This window comes from Cinclus cinclus, chromosome 9 (assembly GCF_963662255.1).
Source record: "Cinclus cinclus chromosome 9, bCinCin1.1, whole genome shotgun sequence".
In the NCBI taxonomy this organism is placed as follows: domain Eukaryota; kingdom Metazoa; phylum Chordata; class Aves; order Passeriformes; family Cinclidae; genus Cinclus; species Cinclus cinclus.
The window spans coordinates 1,491,792-1,513,178 of record NC_085054.1 but is presented as its reverse complement, the minus strand read 5'-3'; the positions used below and the strand labels follow the sequence as shown (position 1 = coordinate 1,513,178).

The following is a 21,387-nucleotide window of genomic DNA, read 5'->3' as shown; positions in this document are numbered from 1 at the left end:
AACTGCCACTCTGTCATTCACTTCCATTCCCAGTGAATTCAAAGGAGCCCAGAGGAAGGTGAGATGAGCTTTTGCTGTCAGCCCCCTCTCTTGGTGCAGGAGGAAGGGTGGAGCTGCTCCAGCTGTCAGCACCACAAATAGTCCCAACTGCCTGGGGCAATCCAGGGTGCCCCAAATTCTCTACTCCTGTATTTTGGCACAGAAGGCGTGACCTTGGCACAGGACATGACATGAATGCTACACATGGCATGAAAGGTGTGTGTGCATGCTATGGGATTTCCATCCAGCCACTTTGGGTTCTCCTAATGCATCCAGAGTGAGAGCCATGTAGTACCCCCCTGTGCATGTGAGCACAGAAAGCAAGCCCTTCTCTCTGCAATGTCATGTTCATTTGTTCCTAACATCAGAGAAGGTATTTTGCCAGCAGTTCCTGTACAGACATTAGGACAGCCTTTTAGACTGAGAATATTTCTAGATTTAAATGAAGCACCAAGAGGCAAGCCACTCACCCTTCCTGAAGCAACCTGTCCCTTCTGAGAGGAATGCCTTCCAAAGATCTTTGCAGCTGATCATGCTGGGGTAACAGTTTCTATCGTCCCTAACTGTAAGTAGTGAAGGCCAAATGTTGTTTTTAGAAACATAACCCAAGAGGACAAAATGTGAGCACGCACACTTACACCATTGATGTGGGCTTTATGCCTTGCCTGAAACACAAAAGACACTTCTCCAGACCTCAGTGAAATCTGAACTCATAATCTAATGGACAGATAAATGGAGCATTTAGGGCTGGATCTGAACAAGTATGGCAAATTTTACTGAAATGGTATTTAAGGCACCTGAATTACAATCTTCGCAATAACACAGCTGCTGTTAGAGCAGGAGCTTATCTCAAGCAACTTACCCATTGTAACCCACCTTCATCCAGGATCATGTGTTAAATCACTGCAAAATCATGGGTCAAAGTTGTTTCATAGCTTTACTCTCTCAGTAATGTGCAACATGAACATAATAGTGTTATTAAGAAGTCAAAAATAACTTAACACAATAGCTATATAAGATTTTCCAATGATCAAACTTTCAGCAATTACATTTTGTTAAGTTCAGAAAATTAGCATATTTGTTAATCAAATTAATTTAAAAAGTAGCTTTTAAAAATAAAAGCAATGCTTTAAATAAATATAGTCTTTTTTATAACCATAAAACACTTAGTCCTGTTAAAGGTAATAACACAAATACTCCACTCAAGCACAGTACTTAAACAATTGAAATGAATGTTGTGAGCACACGTGGGCTGGACACCAGGAGGGACGAGGATGCATTGCTTCAGGACATTCTCTGTCTCCTTTCCACACTGGCACAAAGAAGCAGTCAATTATCAGAACCACCCCAAACACACGATGTGTGTTAGGATATTTGTAGCTCCTGCACAAAAATGCTGGCACCCTATTTTTCCCCAAGCTACTTCTCTACACTACACCTGCAGCAGCTCTTCAGCCCTGCTTTTAAATCTCTAGCACAGCATGATTTTAACCAAGTCCTAAGGCCAGAGCCTGCTCAATTCATCCAGCTGACTCCAACATCTACACAGAAGGTGGCAAGCAAGGTCTGACCTCTCACACATCTAGCACTACAGCTCACATTTTGTGAAATCTGGAAAACCTTCCTTTTAATAATACTGGCACCACTGGGTGTTTCAGAACGACCTGAAGGTCACCTTCAGCGTTCATGACCACCAAAGGGTATTCACAGCTCTCCCCATAATTACAGGGCTGACTAGCTATGATCATTACTACTCAGGTTAATACCTATCAGCAAAGACTCTAACTGTCTTGCAGATCTACAAGGTAGCAATGTTTTGCTGGAATAAACTAAATTAGCTAGTTCTTATGTTAGTATGTGTTTGTCTAGGTGTACCCTGAAGAGCAGTTTGCTAAATTCAGCAAAAAATACACCTCAAATCTACTGATAATCTACCTAGCGACTCGGACCATTTAATATCCTGTTTACTTGGCTCTAATTGTTCACAAAAAATCACCTTCAGGGTCTGCAGCAAACCATCAGTCCTCACAAAAACAGCTGTCAGCGATACTTGTTGTGTTTTGTTTGTTTAAACAGCGTAACAGTAATGTAACCTGTAAGTAAAATGATAAAAGCTGGAGAGTAAAATAAAGCCCAAAACTGTGTTTTCAATTTGTTTTGATCTTCAGAGTGAACAGGCCTATTCAAAGATGACAAAGGAATAAATTAGCAAATGGCTAATGCAATGCATGAAAGGGTGTCTACAGGATTTGCATGTGCACACACACACATGCACTTGCATACAGACAGCTTGGCTTCATTAGAAATCTCACTACCAGAGTTTAACTTGGATAAATTAACTGCATTAAAATACTAACATCGTGAGGATTTTAATACTATCACACCCTGTAGAGGGCACTCCTGTGTGAATTTTTAAATGCTTTAAAAAAATAGTTTAGAGTTATTGAAATCTGTGACAAATGCGACAGCTCTGCCTCTCCTCACAGCCTCCCATTCTCATCTCCAGTATCCTTCTCCTGTATTGCCTCCAGGCACCGCTTTGCCTTGGCATCCGCCTGCCCGCTCCCAGTTTTGCTCAGTCCACACGACAGGCATGCCAGCTGGATCTGCTTCATGTTCTCCAGGGCTTCATTCTTGGCATTCTTCAGGAGATCTCCTTGGCCCTGGGGATGCAAAGACATGTAGGAGAGAGTCAGGGATTGCACACATCGCTCAGGACCAAAAGCGGCAGTACTGCTCCTGTGTCCCTACAGGTCCCAGGTCCTGTCTCAAATCACCTCTACTCGCTGGAAGTGGGACTGAAGGCCCTCCTGCAGCTTGATGCCAGCACAGTGAGGAAGGCAGCAGCCAGCACTGGACAGGGTGGGACAGACACCAGACTCCCCCCGCTTCCATGTCACCACTCTTGGGAGATAATCTCAGCCAGAACTGAAGGAGGCTGCGGGAAAAGGCATTTCCTCTTCCACAGTCAACAGCAAGGTCCTGCCAGGGCCAGGGTAGTGATGGCACATGGCACCCCTCTCCCCAAGCCACTGCTCCCTTGCATCAGATCCCACATGGCAATGGCTGTGTGTTCCTAGCCAGGGGCCCCTTAGGGGCTGAGAGACTTTGATAATCCACCCCTCCTTGCACCTGGATTTGATACCCAGCCTTGGGCCCTTCTACAGCAGAGCAGGCCAAGCTGTGCCCGTATGAAACATCATCCCAGAGCACTCCAGTAAATCCTTCTGAACTATTTCCTTTGCCTTCGAGAAGGCAAATGGGAATGAGAGTTCATGAACAACACGCTGCTTCTGTATCTTCTCAGAGCATGTAAAGGTGAGGTGACTAATAGGATATCAATCCAATTTGTAATAATCAGGAAAAATATGTTACATGAAATTCGTATTAAGGAGCTGGGGTTCAGAAACGCCAAAATTAATATTTATGCAATATCGATATCTCAAGTGCCATGAAGTGTCAAGATCCTGGAGCTACAGGATACAAATAAATAAAAGCTAGGAGATGCATCTGGTTATTAAAATTCAGTGTCAGTAAGAACTTAAGCTCCTCTTCTCCTAATATCACCCCAAGTACAGCTTGGAGTACAGCACATGCTGCAGCTGGTTACACTCATATCCATAAGGAATACCTCCACTGACTAAAATGTCACATTCAGATCTCTGCCACCCAACCTGATCTCCTGCAAGTCACAGATACCTTGATGGGCCTCACAGGCTACAACAGACACTACAGCAGGACCTTGGGTTCACTGGAGGCGTGACTGATCACCTGCACTCCTTGGGTTCTCAAAACAAATCAGATGTGTTGGATGTCACAGTGTGACACCTTCCAGCAGTGGGAGTGTCTCTGCCCTCCCTTTCCCCAGAGCTAGGAGGAAGGATTTATCCTACACTGATGAACACAGTTTCCCTCTTTGCCAGTGCCTGGCACTGGACTCACAGGGCCTGAACCCCTGTACACAATGTTCACAACCAAGAAACAATGGTGGCTTGCAAGGCTGCAGCACTGGTAAACACCACGTGGGACACCACGTCATCCAAGGACAGCAGCCTGTGCCTGAAAATGTGATTGCCTCATCTCCTGGTGTCACAAATTTGTCCCTGCTGAACGATGCAAATCACCATCCAGATGCTGGGAATACAACTCAGTGTGAGAATAACAAAAAGCACTGGGACCGTGCAAGCAGCTCTGTGCTATCTGCTATGAAGCTCTTTTGAAGGGATTTGTGTCTCAGCAGCATGACAGCTATGGGAATACACAGACAAAGAAATTGGGATCCAGTCAGCAGGCACGGTGTGAGAAAACAAAACACGAATAATTTATGCAGCAGATATTTCTTGTGGCTCTGAGCTTGCTTTTATATCAGAGGTTTTGCTTATGGTTAAAGATGGTAGGCAGGAATTCAAGAGCCCCAGAGCTGCCTGGAGCAGCCGCCCCATCTTGGTGTCCCTGCCTGTCTGCAAATGGTACACCACCACAAAAAGTACAATCAGTAAAGACAGGATAATGTTATCAGAAAGGGTCTAACTCCTCAATACATCTTCCATCTCTTCAAATGGCACAAATGAAGTTTTAAATAATTTGGGTTTAGGATGAAATACCCCTGGTCGCTACTTCTTATGCACACAGGACCAAAGACACTAAAGAAGTCACCATCAAACAGGGAAAAAACAGCATGACCATGCTTTGCACCCTTGATTTCTCCAAGCCAAAACACGGCACTGTGTGTTCATGTCCAAGAACAGAAAAATCCCCTTAGTGCAAGAAGCAGCCCCTCTCCAAGGTCAGGGCAGAACTTGGAAATGTTTCTCAGGGCGGCCCAGAAGCCGTATGTGTTTGTCTAGGGTCTGACACAGGCACGGATGGATGGATGCTCTTTGGGATAGATGCACTGCTTGGAGGACGAGAGCCTGAGCCTGCCCTGCCAAGACTCACAGAAGCCCAAGGCACTCCACATCCCACGTGAAACTGCCAAGCCACCCGCTCTCCCTTATTCATATTCTGATTTCACATTTGAGTAACCAGGCAATTCAGATTACAGATTTTGTCTGAGGCAATGCACAACTTATCTTCAGGTTCCAAGAAGAAACACACGCCTCCTGAGCATACTTCCAATATTTTGAAGATATTCTTATTTTATAGTGATCTAAAAACAGAAGTAGACTTATCAAAATAGTGTAATTCCATTCATGTACAGACCAACTAATTTATATCTTAGTCTCCTTGTGTTTTTTATTTTTAAACAGCTGGTTCATTTGAGCAAGAGGAAGAAGCAAAGATTATTTTGAATCATCTGTCATGAGAAAATTAACGACAAAGTAGCCCTCTCTGACAGAGCTGTCATAATTCTAGAGACACCATTAAAAAAAAATCTGTGTGCATGCTCCATTTGAAAAGCCATCTGTTTGCTTTGAAAAACTGTCTGTGAGCATAATCCACTTAAGAAGAATGTCAGCAAAATTGTGTCAACACCTTAACAAACTAAATACTGGATAGAAGCTAGAGTAAGCTTTACAAGCATGATTGCATTGAAAACAACCTTCACAAACCAGTCATTGTGATCATCTCTGTGCACAGAACCGTCCTGCTTACCCTTAAAAATAAAAGCATCTCTCTTCCAGGCAAAGAGAGACCATGACAGTCCACTTCAGCATCTACCCATCTATCTCCCTTCTGCTACTGGTATCATCAGCCTTTCTGAAAATAAATACTCGTGAGAAAGTTTCAACTCAGCATTTGTCAGGACAGTGAATTAAAGCCAGAAGAGACTAATCACGTGTTCTAACAAAAACTGATCAAGGGGTCAATTTTCATTTAGCCTTAGGGAACATTAAAAGTCAGGTTTCATACACCTAACTGCAGAGCCTCAGCACAAATCAACATTACAGAACAAATAATGCAGCTTGTCAAGCACCTGCAAGACTATAAGCCTTTACCTTGACAGGTTAATACTGCTTAGAAAACCCATAATCTGACATGGTTTTAAATATTGTTCAGTTCCCATGACAAGCCATGAATGGATTTAAGAAGCACAAGTAGCTCTAGACAGACACTGGCAATGGCTACAGATGGGACAAATTCCATATAGTTGTAGGTTCAGTTGTTTTTTTCCAAATCAAATACCAAAGTTGTTGTGAGTCAAGATGACAGCTCTATATCCAACAGCAACCCACTCTGGGGCTGGGGAAATGAAAGCTTGGGTTAGTTTAGGGGCACCATTTTATGTTCAACTTCGCAATATTATTTCTTTTATACATGTTGCATGCGTATTTCTATATAAATATAAATATATGGCCATGTACACTAAAAATTACTGGTTTTATGCTTTCTAGGAAGCGCCCTGCAACAGACGGGCCAGGTTGTGGGCACCCCCAGCACTGGGGAACCCAGTTATGGCACTGGCAGCACCCAGAGCTTCTGTGCTGGCAGCTCCCACAGCAGCACCAGGGGCTGCAGGAGCACCCTGAAGGCGAAGACTGGGCCCATGCAGGAGTGACCTGCACCGACAGGTGCCCCACATGAGCACCTTGCATCGCTCCTGCAGAAGCAGAGCATCCTGTGCTGAGCAATGGGGCTTTCCTGGCATTCCAAACTGGCTGTGTTTCCAGGGAGGCTGAGGCAGTAGCTGTGAAAGCCATTTTCTAATCTGCTGCTTGCTAAAGCAGACGGTTGCTTATCTCCTGAGCAGACACATTCTCTGACAGCATATTATGGGAGCTTTTCTCTCCAATCCTCAAGGGCTGAGTAAATACAAACAAATATCGGAGGTCTTAACACCCGTCCCACATCATGCTCATGATATTACTGTTATTTTTTAACTTATTCTCAAAGAATCAAGCTCTTTCATTACTATTTAATCACAAAGTAAAATCTCCAGAGGCTGCCAGTGGATGCCAGTGGGTGGCTGAAAAAGCCAGACACAGTCAAATAAAACAGCAGCAAGCACCACACGACTCCACATTGCAGAGGCAACACAGGCACGGTAACAGCACTGACAATCTGTGCCAAGGGACTCCAAATGCTGGAGAGCTGCTCTCACATTGGGATTCTCTGTGTGGAGGCAGCACTTACTGCAAGGGGTGCATTTTCAAAGTGTCATAGTAGGACTAATTGTGTTTAGTATTAATAAGGAGGCACGCAATTAAATGACCACATATGGCTTTGAAAATGTAATATTGGGTAGGAAATCATTAATAAAAAGATTAGACTGTTAAGTTAAGCTTATTACAAAAAGCAGATATTTTTCCATGCCTCCTTCAAAGTTAGATGTGGGAACAATTGATTTGAATTATGATACATTCACATTTCAGAAGACTACTCCAAAAACATGGTGTTGCTGAATCCGTGCAGACTGTAAAAGCCTACCCTTTTCATTATTACTGCAGATAGTTTGTCAACAGCTTTGCTTTATTGTCTGTGACAGAGATGATAATGCACATGTTGGCATGAAAAATTACTGTACACAAAGATTAGACACAAAGCTATAATCACTTCTCACACACTGAAAAATAAAGGATTGCAAAAATGAGTTACACCACAGGAAAAGCAGGGTCCAAATGTTACTTGCCAATTTATCTTTAAATCCTTGCACAGCAGAAATTCACTTCCTGACAGGAAAATAAAAAGGCCGCAAATATAAAAGATGGCACTTAAATGGAGTTCCATTTGCTACTGGTGTATCATTTAATGTCCCAGTTTCAGGCAGAGCTTCTCACTTACCCACTGTAAAACAAATGCGAGAGTTTGTTGCTACCTGGCTGAAACCAGCAACAGCTTTGACACTGAGTAAATCAGGCGATCTGACTGGGTGCTCGCTGGGGCCTGAGTCATCACATTTTGCAGGATGTGCTGGTGATTTCAGACATCAAACTGAGCATCTCATTTTGGTATATCAGCATGTTACTGACAGCCAGAGACCTTCTCTCCCATTTCCCAAAGTAGAGTCTAGCAAAAATTTGCAAGAAGGAAACAACTGAGAATCAATTATATCACACAGAGAACAGATCTGAGATGGATGGAAAGCAGCCAGCTAGGGAAAGGCAGTCACCTTATATTGAAAATGCTAAATCTCTGTAAACAAAAGCAGCGAAGTGTAACTACTGTGGAGTAGATTATTGTGTGCAGTTTTGACACAAGGTTACACGATAAAAACCAAATGAAATTATCTAAGGTTGTGCCAAGCAATGAGGTCAGAGCACTAGGGCTCTAGTGTGCTCAAGGCACTGTAGCCAGCAGCTGGGACGCCTAGGAGAACACAGTTGAGGATGATGACAAAGAGGAAGAGATGGATAGTTAACAGGAACAATCTCCTACCCAAATTATTCCTCATGTCATCTTTTCTCCATTTACTTCATGAATCAGCCGTATGGATGCTGCCTCTAGGCTTTCCTGCCTGTCTCTTATTGCACAGGGGGCTGAGTGGGTAGAAATCCAAGCTCCTTTTCCCAGGAAAAGCACTGGGAGGCACTGAACTGGCCCTGACTGCCCTGACTGCTCTGTATGTCCCAACTGTTTCACTCCTTACTCAGGAAAAAAAAAAAAAAAAAAAAAAAAGTAAATCCCATTTGCACAAGTCTCAAAAACAAAACTACACCTGCAAGAAGCATTCCAGGCCTTGAGGGCACTCACTGCCTCGCCAAGATACTCAGCCCTAAGGTGACACATCCCAGCCAGCAGCCTCCTGCCAGCAACCACCTAACCTAAGGACAACTGCTGGGACAAGAGCTAAGGAGCAACTATCTCTGCAAATACTGTTTACAAAGCACACTCACTTTTTCAGTGCAGCCATTTTTAAGGGAGAAAGGACAACACCAGCATTACTCCAGGTGGCTAGGAAAATTCACAAGGCAATTCCAAAGCAATGGTCCCATATAAAAGCAGAAAGGTCTCTCAGTAGCTCAAGGGAAAGCAGGCAGGAATCTGGATTATGGCACTTGCACAGAGCCCATTCAGCCGTGGCTTGCCCTAAGCACCCAGCAGACTCCAGTAGATCAGTCTGGTCCTCTTTGAGACACAGATCTCTCTAGGTGTTCAGATACCATAGCAAAGGGATACAGAGGAAGTTAATAAAATTATTAAATACATTACCATAAATAGAATAAATAAATAAATAATGAACAAAGTAAGAAGAAATTAGAATGGCACTAACTTGTAACACAAACCAAACATTCACTTCACTTGTGGCTCAAATGCCATTACACATCATGGGCTGTACACACCCAGGGGATGTGACTGCAGGTGGGTAGTCTGATCCAGGCATGGAGCCTGATGCTAACCATGTAAATGTGGTGTGTTGAAAACAATATTCACGTTACCCTAAAACCAGTTCCATTAGATTTTAATTACTTTTATTTAAACTCCCAATCTGACAGTCGTTCAATATTAGGCCGTCCCACACAAAACCCAAAACTTTAACACTGATTTAATTTTTCATTTGCATCTCACCCCAAAAGTCTGCATTGGAGAGGATGATGTAAAGGAATTTCCAGACCTGTTCAGCATGAGCCTGGTTAGTTTTCTAGGAGGCTGGTGACAGTTCATTGCACAGCCAAGCAGTCAATCTCAAAGCAAGTGGCATGACAGAAATGGTTGGGAAGAGGAATTGCTGTCTGTCTCTGCTGATACAGCACTCCCTTGAAAAACACCCATACCATTTCCTGCCTTCTTTTCCAGCTGTTGGAAAGGTGCACTTAAAATCTAAATGGTTGTGCTGGATACCAAGAGAGAGCCCCCACTCCAACACGTTGGGTGAGGCTCCCCAGTTACTCAGAAACTGCCAATCCATCGCTTATTCGCTCCCAAATTATGTGACACAGCCAAACACGACCCTGAGAGCAGCCTGGAAGGTGGAAAGGAACAAACAAGGAGAACCTCAAAGAGGCATTTACCAAAGAAGCAAACACTTGGAAAACCTTCTGATTCTGGTTGCTATCCTTGCCAGCATGACGGTATCACTGCTTTGTGCAGCCATGGCAACTTAGGAAAGAGGGTCTGTATTTGTAATTCTCTTATAGGATTTGCCTAACAAGACAAAGGCAAAGGACATACACGGCCAGCTCGCTCTCAAACTCAGTTGAGTGCCCCGCCCAAACCCTCGATCAAAGCCTGACAAGGAATTAACACCGAGCATTTTTGTTTGAGCACCTAAGTGGCAAAAGCACTCATCCTACAGCCTTCCCTATTGATCTTCAAAAAGGGCTCTTCACTGAAATCCAGGGGCTCTTGCAAATCAACTGCACTCTATGGCAACTACTTTGTTCCTTCAAGAAGGCATTTTATGTATAAAAAGAGTAGGCTTTTATTTTTATTTTTTTAAATAAATGCCTATGCTTCTGTCTCACATGAGCATTTAAAATAAATTATGCTATATCAGGCTGTCAAAAGCAATGAATGTGAACATTGACTGTAACTGTGCTGCAGCAGGAATTTGCTTTCAGAAATAATGCCATTAATTTGACATTAACCATGTGCTGAGCAGTTCAGCTGCCTGTGTGTCTCTCAGGCACAGCATCAGGCAGACAGTTTGCAAGCACAACCACAAATGTATGGACCCTTGCTGTCAAGCCCTCCATGCTAGGAACCTGCCTTTTTTTCTGGTGATAAGTTTAAAATCACAGGTTTGGCTGGAAGCTCAGGAATGCACAAGTAATACTAAGAAAACTCCACATCTCTGAAAAAAAATTTGGCACTGTTTATTTTTGATACACAGACATGAAATGAAAATTGAAGCTGTATGTCCGGGCACTTACTTTTTAGTCCTCTTTTCATCACCAAACCAAATTTCTCACAGGTACTAGTACCAGCACTAACTGGTAACTCCAGTAAGGTCACTCCAGAGAGTCCCACAAAAACAAAACAAGGGGAAGAAAGATGAGGCAGAAAGTGCACAATTTTTTTTTTTATTTTTTTTTTAATTTTTCTGAGTAAAAGGACCAGCTTCAGGAAAAGAGATGTTTTGCAGCTAAATGAAAGACCTGTGAAAGGCAAGGCCCAATGAAAACATTTGGCTGGCACCCCTTGTTCCCTGGTGCCCTCTGTGCTGACTCTCAGATGCACAGGCTGCAAGCACACAGTTAACATCAAAATCATGTCCTTTCATCACAGTGTAGCAGCAAGATGTCCCTTGGGTTCATCAGAACCTGGAAAGGGCTTGGTGGCCAGCTCTGAGCTGACTCTGTTTTGACAGAAGACAACAGGCACCTGTGCTGTATTTTTTGGAGGGAGGGAGGGAGTGTTGCAGCAATGTCACACAGTCACGGCTCTCCTTTGACTTGCTGGAGATATGAGCTTAAAAAATACCTATAGCTGTGCTTAATGCTAACTGAAATAATCCAGTCAAGACGAAATCAAACTGTACCAGTCAGAGCAGAGTGTTTGTGGACAGAGCACCTTCAGCACTGCTCCGAAGGCTCTGCTCCTTTCTGCCTGCCACAAGCGCCAGTGCCTCAGCAACTGTGTGGTTTGCAAATGTGGTTTGCAAATGCTGCTGCGGTGGCTGCTGGAGCACCACCAGCTGACTGGGCCACGGGAATCTGCAGAAGCCATCCAAGCTCCCTATTCCTACTGTCCCACATGGGACAGACACCCTTCTCCTCCCTCCATGCCAGGAGCTGTGGGCAGTTTCCAACCTGCTCACAAGCAGCACAGGCCACAAAGAACTTCATGCTGAAGCAGAAGGCTTTAAGCTGAGACCAAAGCCTCCAAGTCACATGAAGGATTGTCAAAAGACAAAAAAAAAAAAAAAAAAAAAAAAAACCAAAAAAACCACAAACCACTGTCTAACTACTAGGAGGGAACAGGTTTCTATAGGATCCCAGATTCACCTCACCCCTGTCCAGGGATCAGCACTGTCATGCTGGTGCCCTGCAATCAAAGGCAGGTTTGCTGGTGAGGCTGGACAGTGAGCTCAGTAAAAGCAGAGCTGAGCCCCTCTCTGCTCACTTTCTGTCAGCCAGTGCTTAAAGAGGCTCCTGTGGGCACAGGAGCCACGGGCTTCACATGCCAACAGGGCTTGTTTCCCCTGGAGAATCCCAGCCCCGTCTTCCCAGTGCAGATGTGAAATCAAGTACATACAGGAGTGGATAGGGTTATTTTTGTAAGCAGAACACTGACTGACCCAGCAGGCAGAGAGCTACTGAAAGGAAGCAACCGAGAGGGGAGGAGAAAATCAGCAGGGGTCAGAAACAGGCCTAGGTGGAAGTGAGAAACCTCTGTTTCTGCTTTTTAAGAAGGATGGGAACGGAAACACACAGCAAACTGAGTGAACCAAGTACAAAAATTAGTCATGCAGGATAGGGGCAGTATTCATTTACAAATTCATTGCCCCAAAATGTCAATGAGGGAAACTGAACAAGCATAATTTACAATCCATTACAATACTATGCCAGAGAAAATACGAAGTTTTTCAGCCAAACTGAACTAAATTTTTAAGTGATTATTACAGATGGCTATAGGAACAACTCCATTGTTACTAGGGAGAGTTGGGAGAAGATGAGTTTAGACTACCCAGCATCAGACCACCAAGCTATCCTCTGAAGGAAGCTGTCCTGCTGCTGCTGGCAGCCTCCAGCCCTAGACCATTTATCTCAGACTGCTAAATTAGGCCACTCAGGTTGTCCAGCTACCACCACCACCAGTACCTGAAAAGGTAAAAACACCTTTTGGAGTCCTTTTCTGTGCCTTCATGTGGCTCAGCCACTCCACACTGCTTCATACACCAGCATTCCTAGGTCACCACCCGATGGAGTGGGAACCCAGGGAACAGAGTGAGAATTTAGCTGCAATTATCACCTCTATTATTACTATTCAGAGCAATCACAGCCTGTCAGTCACTCTTTCCTGCCAATACCAGACCTACTTCTTACCTGTAATAAAAGAGGGTACTGGAGAAAAGAGCTACTAAATAGGCATTTTTAGCTTAGTCTCTAAATCCATCTGCTTTCTGACATCAGAAATGCCAGTTTTTCTTTTTGTGATCTAAAAATAAATAGCAGCTGCCTCAGCACATGAATCACTGGTTTTGTCTCCACTTTTCTCCACAAATGGATCCCACCTGTACCTGGGGAAATGACCCATAAGAAAGTGTCCTTTATCTCCTGCAGGTTTCATCACCTGACACTTGAATTCATCTGACCCAGGTAAGAGAAGACTGCAGCTGTCAAAAAACAAGATTGCAGCTGTCAAAAAACAAGATTGCAGCTCCCAAATCCATTGCTCCTACAGAGTAAAGCTTACTTCTACCCACAAATACTTGGGTCTCTGATTTCCCTAGCTCCCATGCAAGGTTTTTGAAATGCCTGCCACATTTAGGGGTTACAGGGTCTACCATAAGATCTAGGGGAGAATAACTGCAGAGCAAATGCCTGGTCTCACTGAACACCCACAACTTTCACTTAATGCAGTTTGTGGCTTTTCACTGTCCCAGCCCTCCCTGCTGACCCATTTTTCCAATAAACACACATGTACACAGAACACACAAGTCTTTACTCCACTTCTACTGAGAGTGCCTCCAGACAACAAAAATTAATCAATACCACCACTGAATTAAAGAGCATTTTACTTTTACCACACCCCTTAAAATATGTAGTGGTGTGGACGAACACTTTTGAATGTCAGGAGGCAGTAATGGAGTCTAGATTGGCACAATGAAACAGGGAAGGTCATGCTGGCAAATCACTCCCTGCTGGGTTCACAGTTTGGCTCTCATGACTCACACTCACACAAATACAGAAGAAGCCAAAGGTCCCAGCTAACAACTGCATTATGCACATTCTGACGTGTGGAGAGAGGATTTCTATCAGTGCTGGCGAGGGAGAAGGTGAGGACTTGGCATTCACACAGAGACATGAGAGCCCCCAGCTCCGGCCAAGCACAAGGGCCAGGTACTGCTCCATTATAAAATGTATGCCTGGATTTCACTGAGGCCACTGACTGTGCCAGGGAAAACCAAACACCGTCTTAGCAACTGCAGAGGAGGAAGTTCCAATGGACAACCAGCAGCTGTCCTTGCCTCCCGAGCTCCCTCAGGAACTATCTTAAATTAGATTCCATTCCCCCACAGGGAGCAGGTTTTGTAGATGCTGGCATGCAATTCACACAACAAAAGGGGCACTCAGCTTGTCATCATTTGTAAGCTCTGGGAAACTGATCTGCTGACAGGAGCTGTGAGGAGCTCCAAATACACCACCAGAGTAATTTTTACAAGATGTTAAACCTCTTACCACACACTATTCAAATACAACCATTTCAGGTGAGTACCAGTCACAGCTCCCAGGGAATGGCACAGCACAGATTTAACAATAAGCAAATGCTGGAAAAAAGCAATGTACAAGCAATTCTCTCAATGTCCTTGCCATATACAAATCAGTGCCAGTGCCCTGGCAGCTTGGCTGGGTTACACTGCAATCCAGAACACCTGACAGAAGCAGCTGGTCCTTTTCTCTCGCTCTTTGTTAGTACAAGAAATCTGTGAATTTCTGCAGAAACTCATACTTTCATTGCAGCCTCATTAATTCCTCTGAACAAGGTCATGTTGTCAGATTGGCACAAACTAGATTTCCAATTTCCATGTGTTCCAGGTTGTGTAAACTCCACTGCAAGCACAGCAGTCTTTGATACCCATGTCTCAGATACAAACATCACCACTGAAGGGGAGGGAGGGGGTGGTGGCAGAGGTTGCCTAAGTTCCTATGCCACCTGCAGTCTCTGCCTGCACTTTTCTTCCTGAGAGTGGTCAGTAAAAACTGACCAAGTTTTTATACCCAAGAAATCCTCCTTTGGTGTGGAGCCACCTACATTCATCCACCTTTCCTTCACATCACCCCTCCTCTTCCCACTGCCTCCCCTTAACAGTAATAACTTCCCAGTACTGCTCTGCAGTTCTGCCCAGGTACATATGTGCAGGACGAGCTACTTTTCCTCAAAAGATGGGGATCTTCAAGAAAATTGTAACCCTACCTGCTGATTTTTCAAATAACCTCTTCATAGGTGATAATCTTATTGCTGCCCAAAACAGCTTTCAGGGAACAAACTCTCTTTGTATTCCATACAAACGTTATTAATTACTTTTCCAGTTGCAGACTCTTTGGACCAAATGACATATCTCCTCAGGAGAAGCTGGCCTTCACACCCAGGTGGCAAAATCCCTGCTAGGCTGGTAGAGAAGAGTGACGTGAGCAGCACAGATGGGGCTCAGTCTGTGATGGGTCTGCCTCAAAGGCACAAACACAGCAGTGCCAGGTCCCACACAACCACCCGAGGGCAAAAATACAGAGGAGTAACTCACAGGAACTGCATCTTGGTGAGGGACAGCGTTAGAGCCATGCAAAACTTAGTCTAAATCAAGGGTGGGGGTCACAGGGAGGTCAGCCCCCCACACTGGCATGATTTAGATGATACAACTGGGGCAATGCAGAGGGAATGGGATTTGAGGCTGGGGAGAAGAAACAGTAAAGACTGAGATGACACTGAGGCACAGAGAGGTAATGGAGTTATGACAGACAGCTAAGCAGAGGGCTTCACTGAGATGCCAGCCTACACGAGAGAGAGACCTGGGCATCTATTTTGCCTTTCAAATATCTTGACTAGCCTCCATTTGTGAAGTGACACTAAGAACGGTTTTCTGTGCACAGCACCTCAGTGTGCCAACCCTTGGCTGGGCTGAAAGCCCATGCTGCTGAGGTGGCCCTGGCACAAGGGGCACCAGACAGTGACCCTACATGCTCCTGGCCCTGTCTCCCACCACAGCACAGTGCATCTCACCCTGCAGGCACAGCCAGCATCCTGGCATCAGATCCATGGCCGTTGGCAATTTGTCACATCACGTAAAGTAAAAGACATCACAAGATTGCTTATGGTCCACCTCTGGCTTATTTTAGTCAAATTTAAGAACTCAGAAAGTTACCACTCAGGGCTTTTCATACCACATTTCATTTTTCTAATATTTTCCTTTTGTGTCAAAGTTACTGTTGTTTTGCACATGTATTTGATGGCCTGTCTCACCTCCTGTATACATACCTGTATGTGCCTTTACACACATACAAACCCAAACTCATCCCAATGGAACTGAAGAGTAATACTTAGACCCGGATTGCAAAACTTTGTATTGCAGTAAAAAGGAAAAAAGAAAAAAAAAAAAAAAGGAAGGCACCTCACAGTATTTGTTTCCTGGATGAACTTCAGTGACCCTCCACTTTTGGTCTGTCATACACTTGGGTCCAACACTGACTGCAGGAGGGTCTTGTCCTCTAAATCTACCATTGTGAAACACCTGTAGGAGTAGAGCCCTGGTGCCTAAGGAAGAAGAGCAAAGTGAGAAAATTGGAAGGAACACACATTTCTGCTCAGATGACTCCAGCCATCAGCTCTTTCCCCAACAGCCAAATGGGTCCCTGAGTGTGCCAGGTATTGAGTATCACCACGGAAAACAGCACAGCCTCATACCAAGCACCTTCCATGCCAAATATCTGAGCAGAGCTTAGATCCACAGCTGCTAAATATTTATCAGCAGAAGAAACAAATCAGCTTCTCACAGGCCCTTCCAGTCCTATTTTTTTTTACCCAAATAGGTGGTAAAGGCTAGAGAAAAGAGAGAACTGTGTGTGCTCCTTGGAAGAACAGAAACTGTTAACTGGCTTGGTTCTGCAGGTTCTGTGTGTTGTGGGGAGGTGAGTGCTGCTCCTCACAAGCACCAGCACTGCAGGCAGGCCCATGTGGGTGCCTGTGCCTGGACAGATTAACACAGACTCTGCCTGATCTCAATGTCTGGATAATCACTCCTTGCCAGTCAGTGAAACACTCCTGCTGTGACACTAGTCAACAAAATCCCAGCAATAACTGATTAACAGGGGATGAAGTCTCTTCTCTTTGTCAGGCTGTCCTGGGACTTCATGCCCTACAGAAACTCACAGGATCATGAAAGGACATCATCAAGAGCTGTGAACCCTGGTAATCTTTGCTCTCTTCTTAGGTCCTGCTATTGCCAGCAGCTGGTACCTGAAGATTTAAGATTGCCTGCGAGGCCTTCACATATATTTTAAACACACACAAATATTCAGCTTGCTCTAAATCCAGCTCGTGTCTCAGAATTTTCCTTGGCCAAGAAAACAGAGACCTTGTCAGAAACACCATTAGGGCTTCAAAAACTTGCAGGGAACAGTCAGGTACTCAGAGAGGTCATGCTGTACTTGTTGAGACCACTCACAACATCCTCCTCGGAGCAATGCTCTGGCAGCATGGCTGAGGGCCAAGAATAGCAGGATATTCCATCTGATTAACTAGTACTCCTGATGTACTGGGATTACACTCCTTTTCCCCTAATACACAGTGCTGAAGCTACTTGAGAAGTTTCCATCACCAGACACAACTGTTAAAATCCATGGAGACTGTCTGCTAAAGAGCTCTGGTTCCTGCCTTTGGGCTTGGGCAAAACAAACAAAAAAAACAGTGCATTCACCATTTATGGAGGAGGCCTTTATCAACCCAATCAGTAGAGAACAGCACTTTGCTAGGTACAGGAAAGATCTGCCTATTCTGCCTATATTATCACATGGTTTGGTTCCCTTGGTTTACAAAACACACTGATCAAAACAGCTTGGCATGTGAAGCACAACACTTACCTCCTGATCTTGTAACTCAAGATCATTCAAAGGATCCTAAATCCCCTATCCCTGAAAAATCTTGCAACACCTCCACATACAGAAGAGCTCTGGAGCCTGTCCTGAGAGCCAGGAGCACAGGCTTTGCCCTGGAACCAGCCCTGAAGCTGGAAGACTCCACTGCACTCACCACTGCATTCAGAGTACACAGAGGCCCTGGGAACAAGTTGTGCTCCCATGTGGCTTCTCCAGGCTCTTTTTCAGATACAATAAAAACCTAAATCTACATCCTCCCTTATCTTTCCCTTTACTTTTCAATTAGCTGCTTCAAAGTAAGCAGGTTGGTATTTACAGGACCTTGATGGCCCTCATCACCTTGTCTCTAGCACTCTCAGAAAGCCACCTGTTTTTTATTAATTTGCTCCTTTTTTTCCTTCAGTTCATATGTAAGAGACCAAGTTGATCTAATCACTATGTGAATCATTAGAACATCCCTGCATTTCCTCACATGTTTGTAAAATCTGCCACTCAATCACAGACTGACTGGCTCAGATAATCTCTGCTGTAGCTGAGCATGTCTTGGCTAAGGCAGCAGATCCTTCAAATCTAGCCAGGGTGCACAGTCTGGAAAGGTTTAAAAGTTTGAAACACTGCTCTTAGTTTAAAAGTCTGAACTGCATTAACAAAGCAAATGCAAACAATGTGGGGACTAGAGAGCAGAAAAGGTATTTAACCTCTCTGGAAAAAAGGCCTTTGGGGTAATCACATTCAAAATACATTTATCTAGATGGGTATGAGCAGACATGAGGTGAGTTGATACACAATAACACAGTGAGCCCTGCATTTAAAGGCAGGCATGAAAACTCCAAGCCACACAAACCACTCCTGCCTACTGCTCTTGCTGGACTATCACTGTCAGAAGATGACAGCAAATCACAAGAATTTGTTTCTAAGACACTATGGCTTATATTCCATCTATTGTTGAAGTTTCACAAATTGAGCACCAATGTGCTTATGTCCACAGGGATACGCTGAGAAAAGGAGGGAGATATGGTATCAGAATTTTGGGGGTCAGAGGAAAGCCTAATACTTAGAGTGAATAAAATATATGGTACATAGAACACAGCAGCTTTGTGTGAACTCTATGAATCCATAACGCTCTCACTTGAGATCTAGACAACATAATGGTCATGCAAATCCTTTTGCAACAATTAAATAATATGTGGCAGAAAATATGGTTTCCACTGTGCTTAACTACAGAGAAGGTTCCTAAGATTCTGAGCTGCTCTGTTGCCCACTCTGAAGCATGCCAAGGAACAAAGCCAGGGTTCTTGCCTAACTGCTGAAAAAAGACTGATGTGAAAAGACCCATATAAATGTCTCATGATTTTACGATACTGTGGAGTATACTTTCAAAAACACTTCCATAGTGCACTGTAATAATCCTGAAATTAAGGCTGGGAATGGACCTAGTACTTCCAAAGATCATCAGAAACTCTGTGTTTAAGGTGCTTTAGAATATCAATCACTGTAGTTTTTCTTCCTAAAACGTGCCATTTCTGCACAGTTCTGCTGCATAAAATCACGTACACTAGAGCTAACACTGATCACAACCACATCACAAAATTGTGCATGCCTCCTCCCAAGAGAGAGCTGCATTAGCAATTTAATAATTGTATGCCTTCTGCATTCGGCAAATTTCTCTTGATATATCTAATCAGCATTAATTTAAATGCAGGATAATTAACAGATACACTCATGGACAAGAGCTGAAACGATCCCTGAAAATATAACCACTTGATGTCTTGTGGCATGAACTAATAGTTGGAGTCCTATCAGACAGAACAGACAGACTTAGTGCAGGAGGGGCAAAATTTTACCATGGGCAGCAAAAAAAGATTTAAAAACACACACACATTTCAGAGCAGACAAGAATCAAACATTTGAGTGTTTTGCCCTTCAGCAGAAGACCAAAACAGTAAACACCACTTATCTTCTTTTTCACATGTTTTGTCTATAAATAAGCCAGCATGCTGGCATATTAACCATCAACATACAAGTACCTCTTGGTATTGTTTCCAGACTTTCTATGTGCTGACCCACCAAAGCACAAATCGCCCAGAAAAATCTGCCTGCAGACTGCAAGTCCAAAGCAAGTCCACATGAGAACAATAAATCTGAATCACAGCCAACATACTCAAAACTCAAACTTTGTTTGACTTACTCGCCAGGATCTTGGGACTCGGGCAGATCCCAACTTCTTTGCTCGAGTGATCACCTCTGTGACAGTTTTTCCTCAGCAAGGAGAGCAACTTTGCAAACTACAACTTTTTTCCCTCAAACATTCTCAAAAACTCACATAGCAGTCATTGAATCAGCGGATCGCTCGTGTGACAGATGCTAAGAGTGCCTCAGTTACTGCAAAACGCTCGGTACGAGATCCCACGGGAGAGGCAGTCAGAGTGGGCTGCAGAGCCCAGGAGAGGTGGCAGCTGTCTCTGTCCTGTGCTGGGAAGGCCAGGAGCAGACCCAAGCTGGCTCTGCATGACACAGCCCACGTGCGAGCGTACCTGAGCCGAAAAGGCGAAGCCCCCGCTCTACAGGTGCACTGAGGGCAGGGCTGTGTCCCAGCTCCCAGGACTCACCAGCTCCAGGTCAGAGCTGCTCCTCAGCTCCTGCCTTCCCAGGCTCTGGCGCTCCCCTCTCTCCCAGCGCAGGCAGGAGGAGCTCACTGCAAAAGCAGCCACAGGAACCAGAGGTGGCCTGGCCAGGCAGGAGAAGCACCAGCGGCTGGGGACAAACAAGCACAAGCCCACGCAACTACACAGAAGCCTCTGCTCTGGGAAAGGGGGAGTCACCTGCTCTAAAAACGAGAAATACCTCATGAAAATGAATCGTGACCTGTGACAAGGGAGGGTCACACCACAACAATTGCCTGAGCTGAGCTGAGCAGCTTTGCTTGCCCGGTAGGGTGAAATGAAGAGTTTGTAACACCTCCTGACCTGTGAGGGGGTTAGCACAAAACTTCTTTCGCTACCCTTGCATTCTACTGGCGCTCAGTTAAATACAAAGAGGAAAACATTGACGCAGAGCTGGTGCTGCATGGAAATAAAATGAAGTGAAATGAAATTTGGGATCATAACCATTTCCTGTAATATTGCTGTGAGAGCACGAGTCTTCTGTGTAGTGTACTTAAATTATGCCTCTCGGTATTACTGACTGTGAACCTGACAGTGTTCTACACAACATGGAACCAAAAGAGGAAGAAGTGACATTTTATAAATATTGATGGCAAAGCTAACTTGTTAGACTGTCCCCAAGTTATAACATCCATGTTCTTAGTGACATTTTTACCTTCTGGCAACAGTTTGTCCTTATAGTGGATATTACTAATACGTAATTAAGTTTACATAAGCTAAGGAAGAAAATCACGTACTATTTTTATTCACCTCTACAAAGTACCCCAGGGCATTTTTAAACATGACAAATTACCACAGTTAGGATTTTTATAAAATACACTTTAATCTTGCAGTCTGTAGCTATTTAATGATTTTGCCAGTAGCAATTTCTTATTGCATCTCTTCTATTCAAAGCTTACCTACTGCAATGAGTCTTTATAAAGAAACATTAATTAAATATGCCTTGGCTTCACCAGCCTAGGAAAAGACTATTAATCATTTCACAGCACAAGAACAACATAGTACCTGCTATTGCTCACAGGCACCTCACACAAACTGACTTCTGCCACATT

General features: G+C 44.2%; 1 protein-coding gene across 2 annotated transcripts in view; it reads right to left on the bottom strand.

The window, feature by feature from the left end:
- Positions 1–2,519: 2,519 nt before the first annotated feature.
- Positions 2,520–21,387, bottom strand: part of PLCL1 (phospholipase C like 1 (inactive)) — a 180,181-nt gene continuing 161,313 nt past the window's right edge. For both annotated transcript variants that reach the window (XM_062498415.1, XM_062498416.1), the window contains exon 6: positions 2,520–2,702. In XM_062498415.1, coding sequence (XP_062354399.1) covers positions 2,520–2,702 — 183 coding nt within the window. The remainder of the gene's footprint in view (positions 2,703–21,387) is intronic.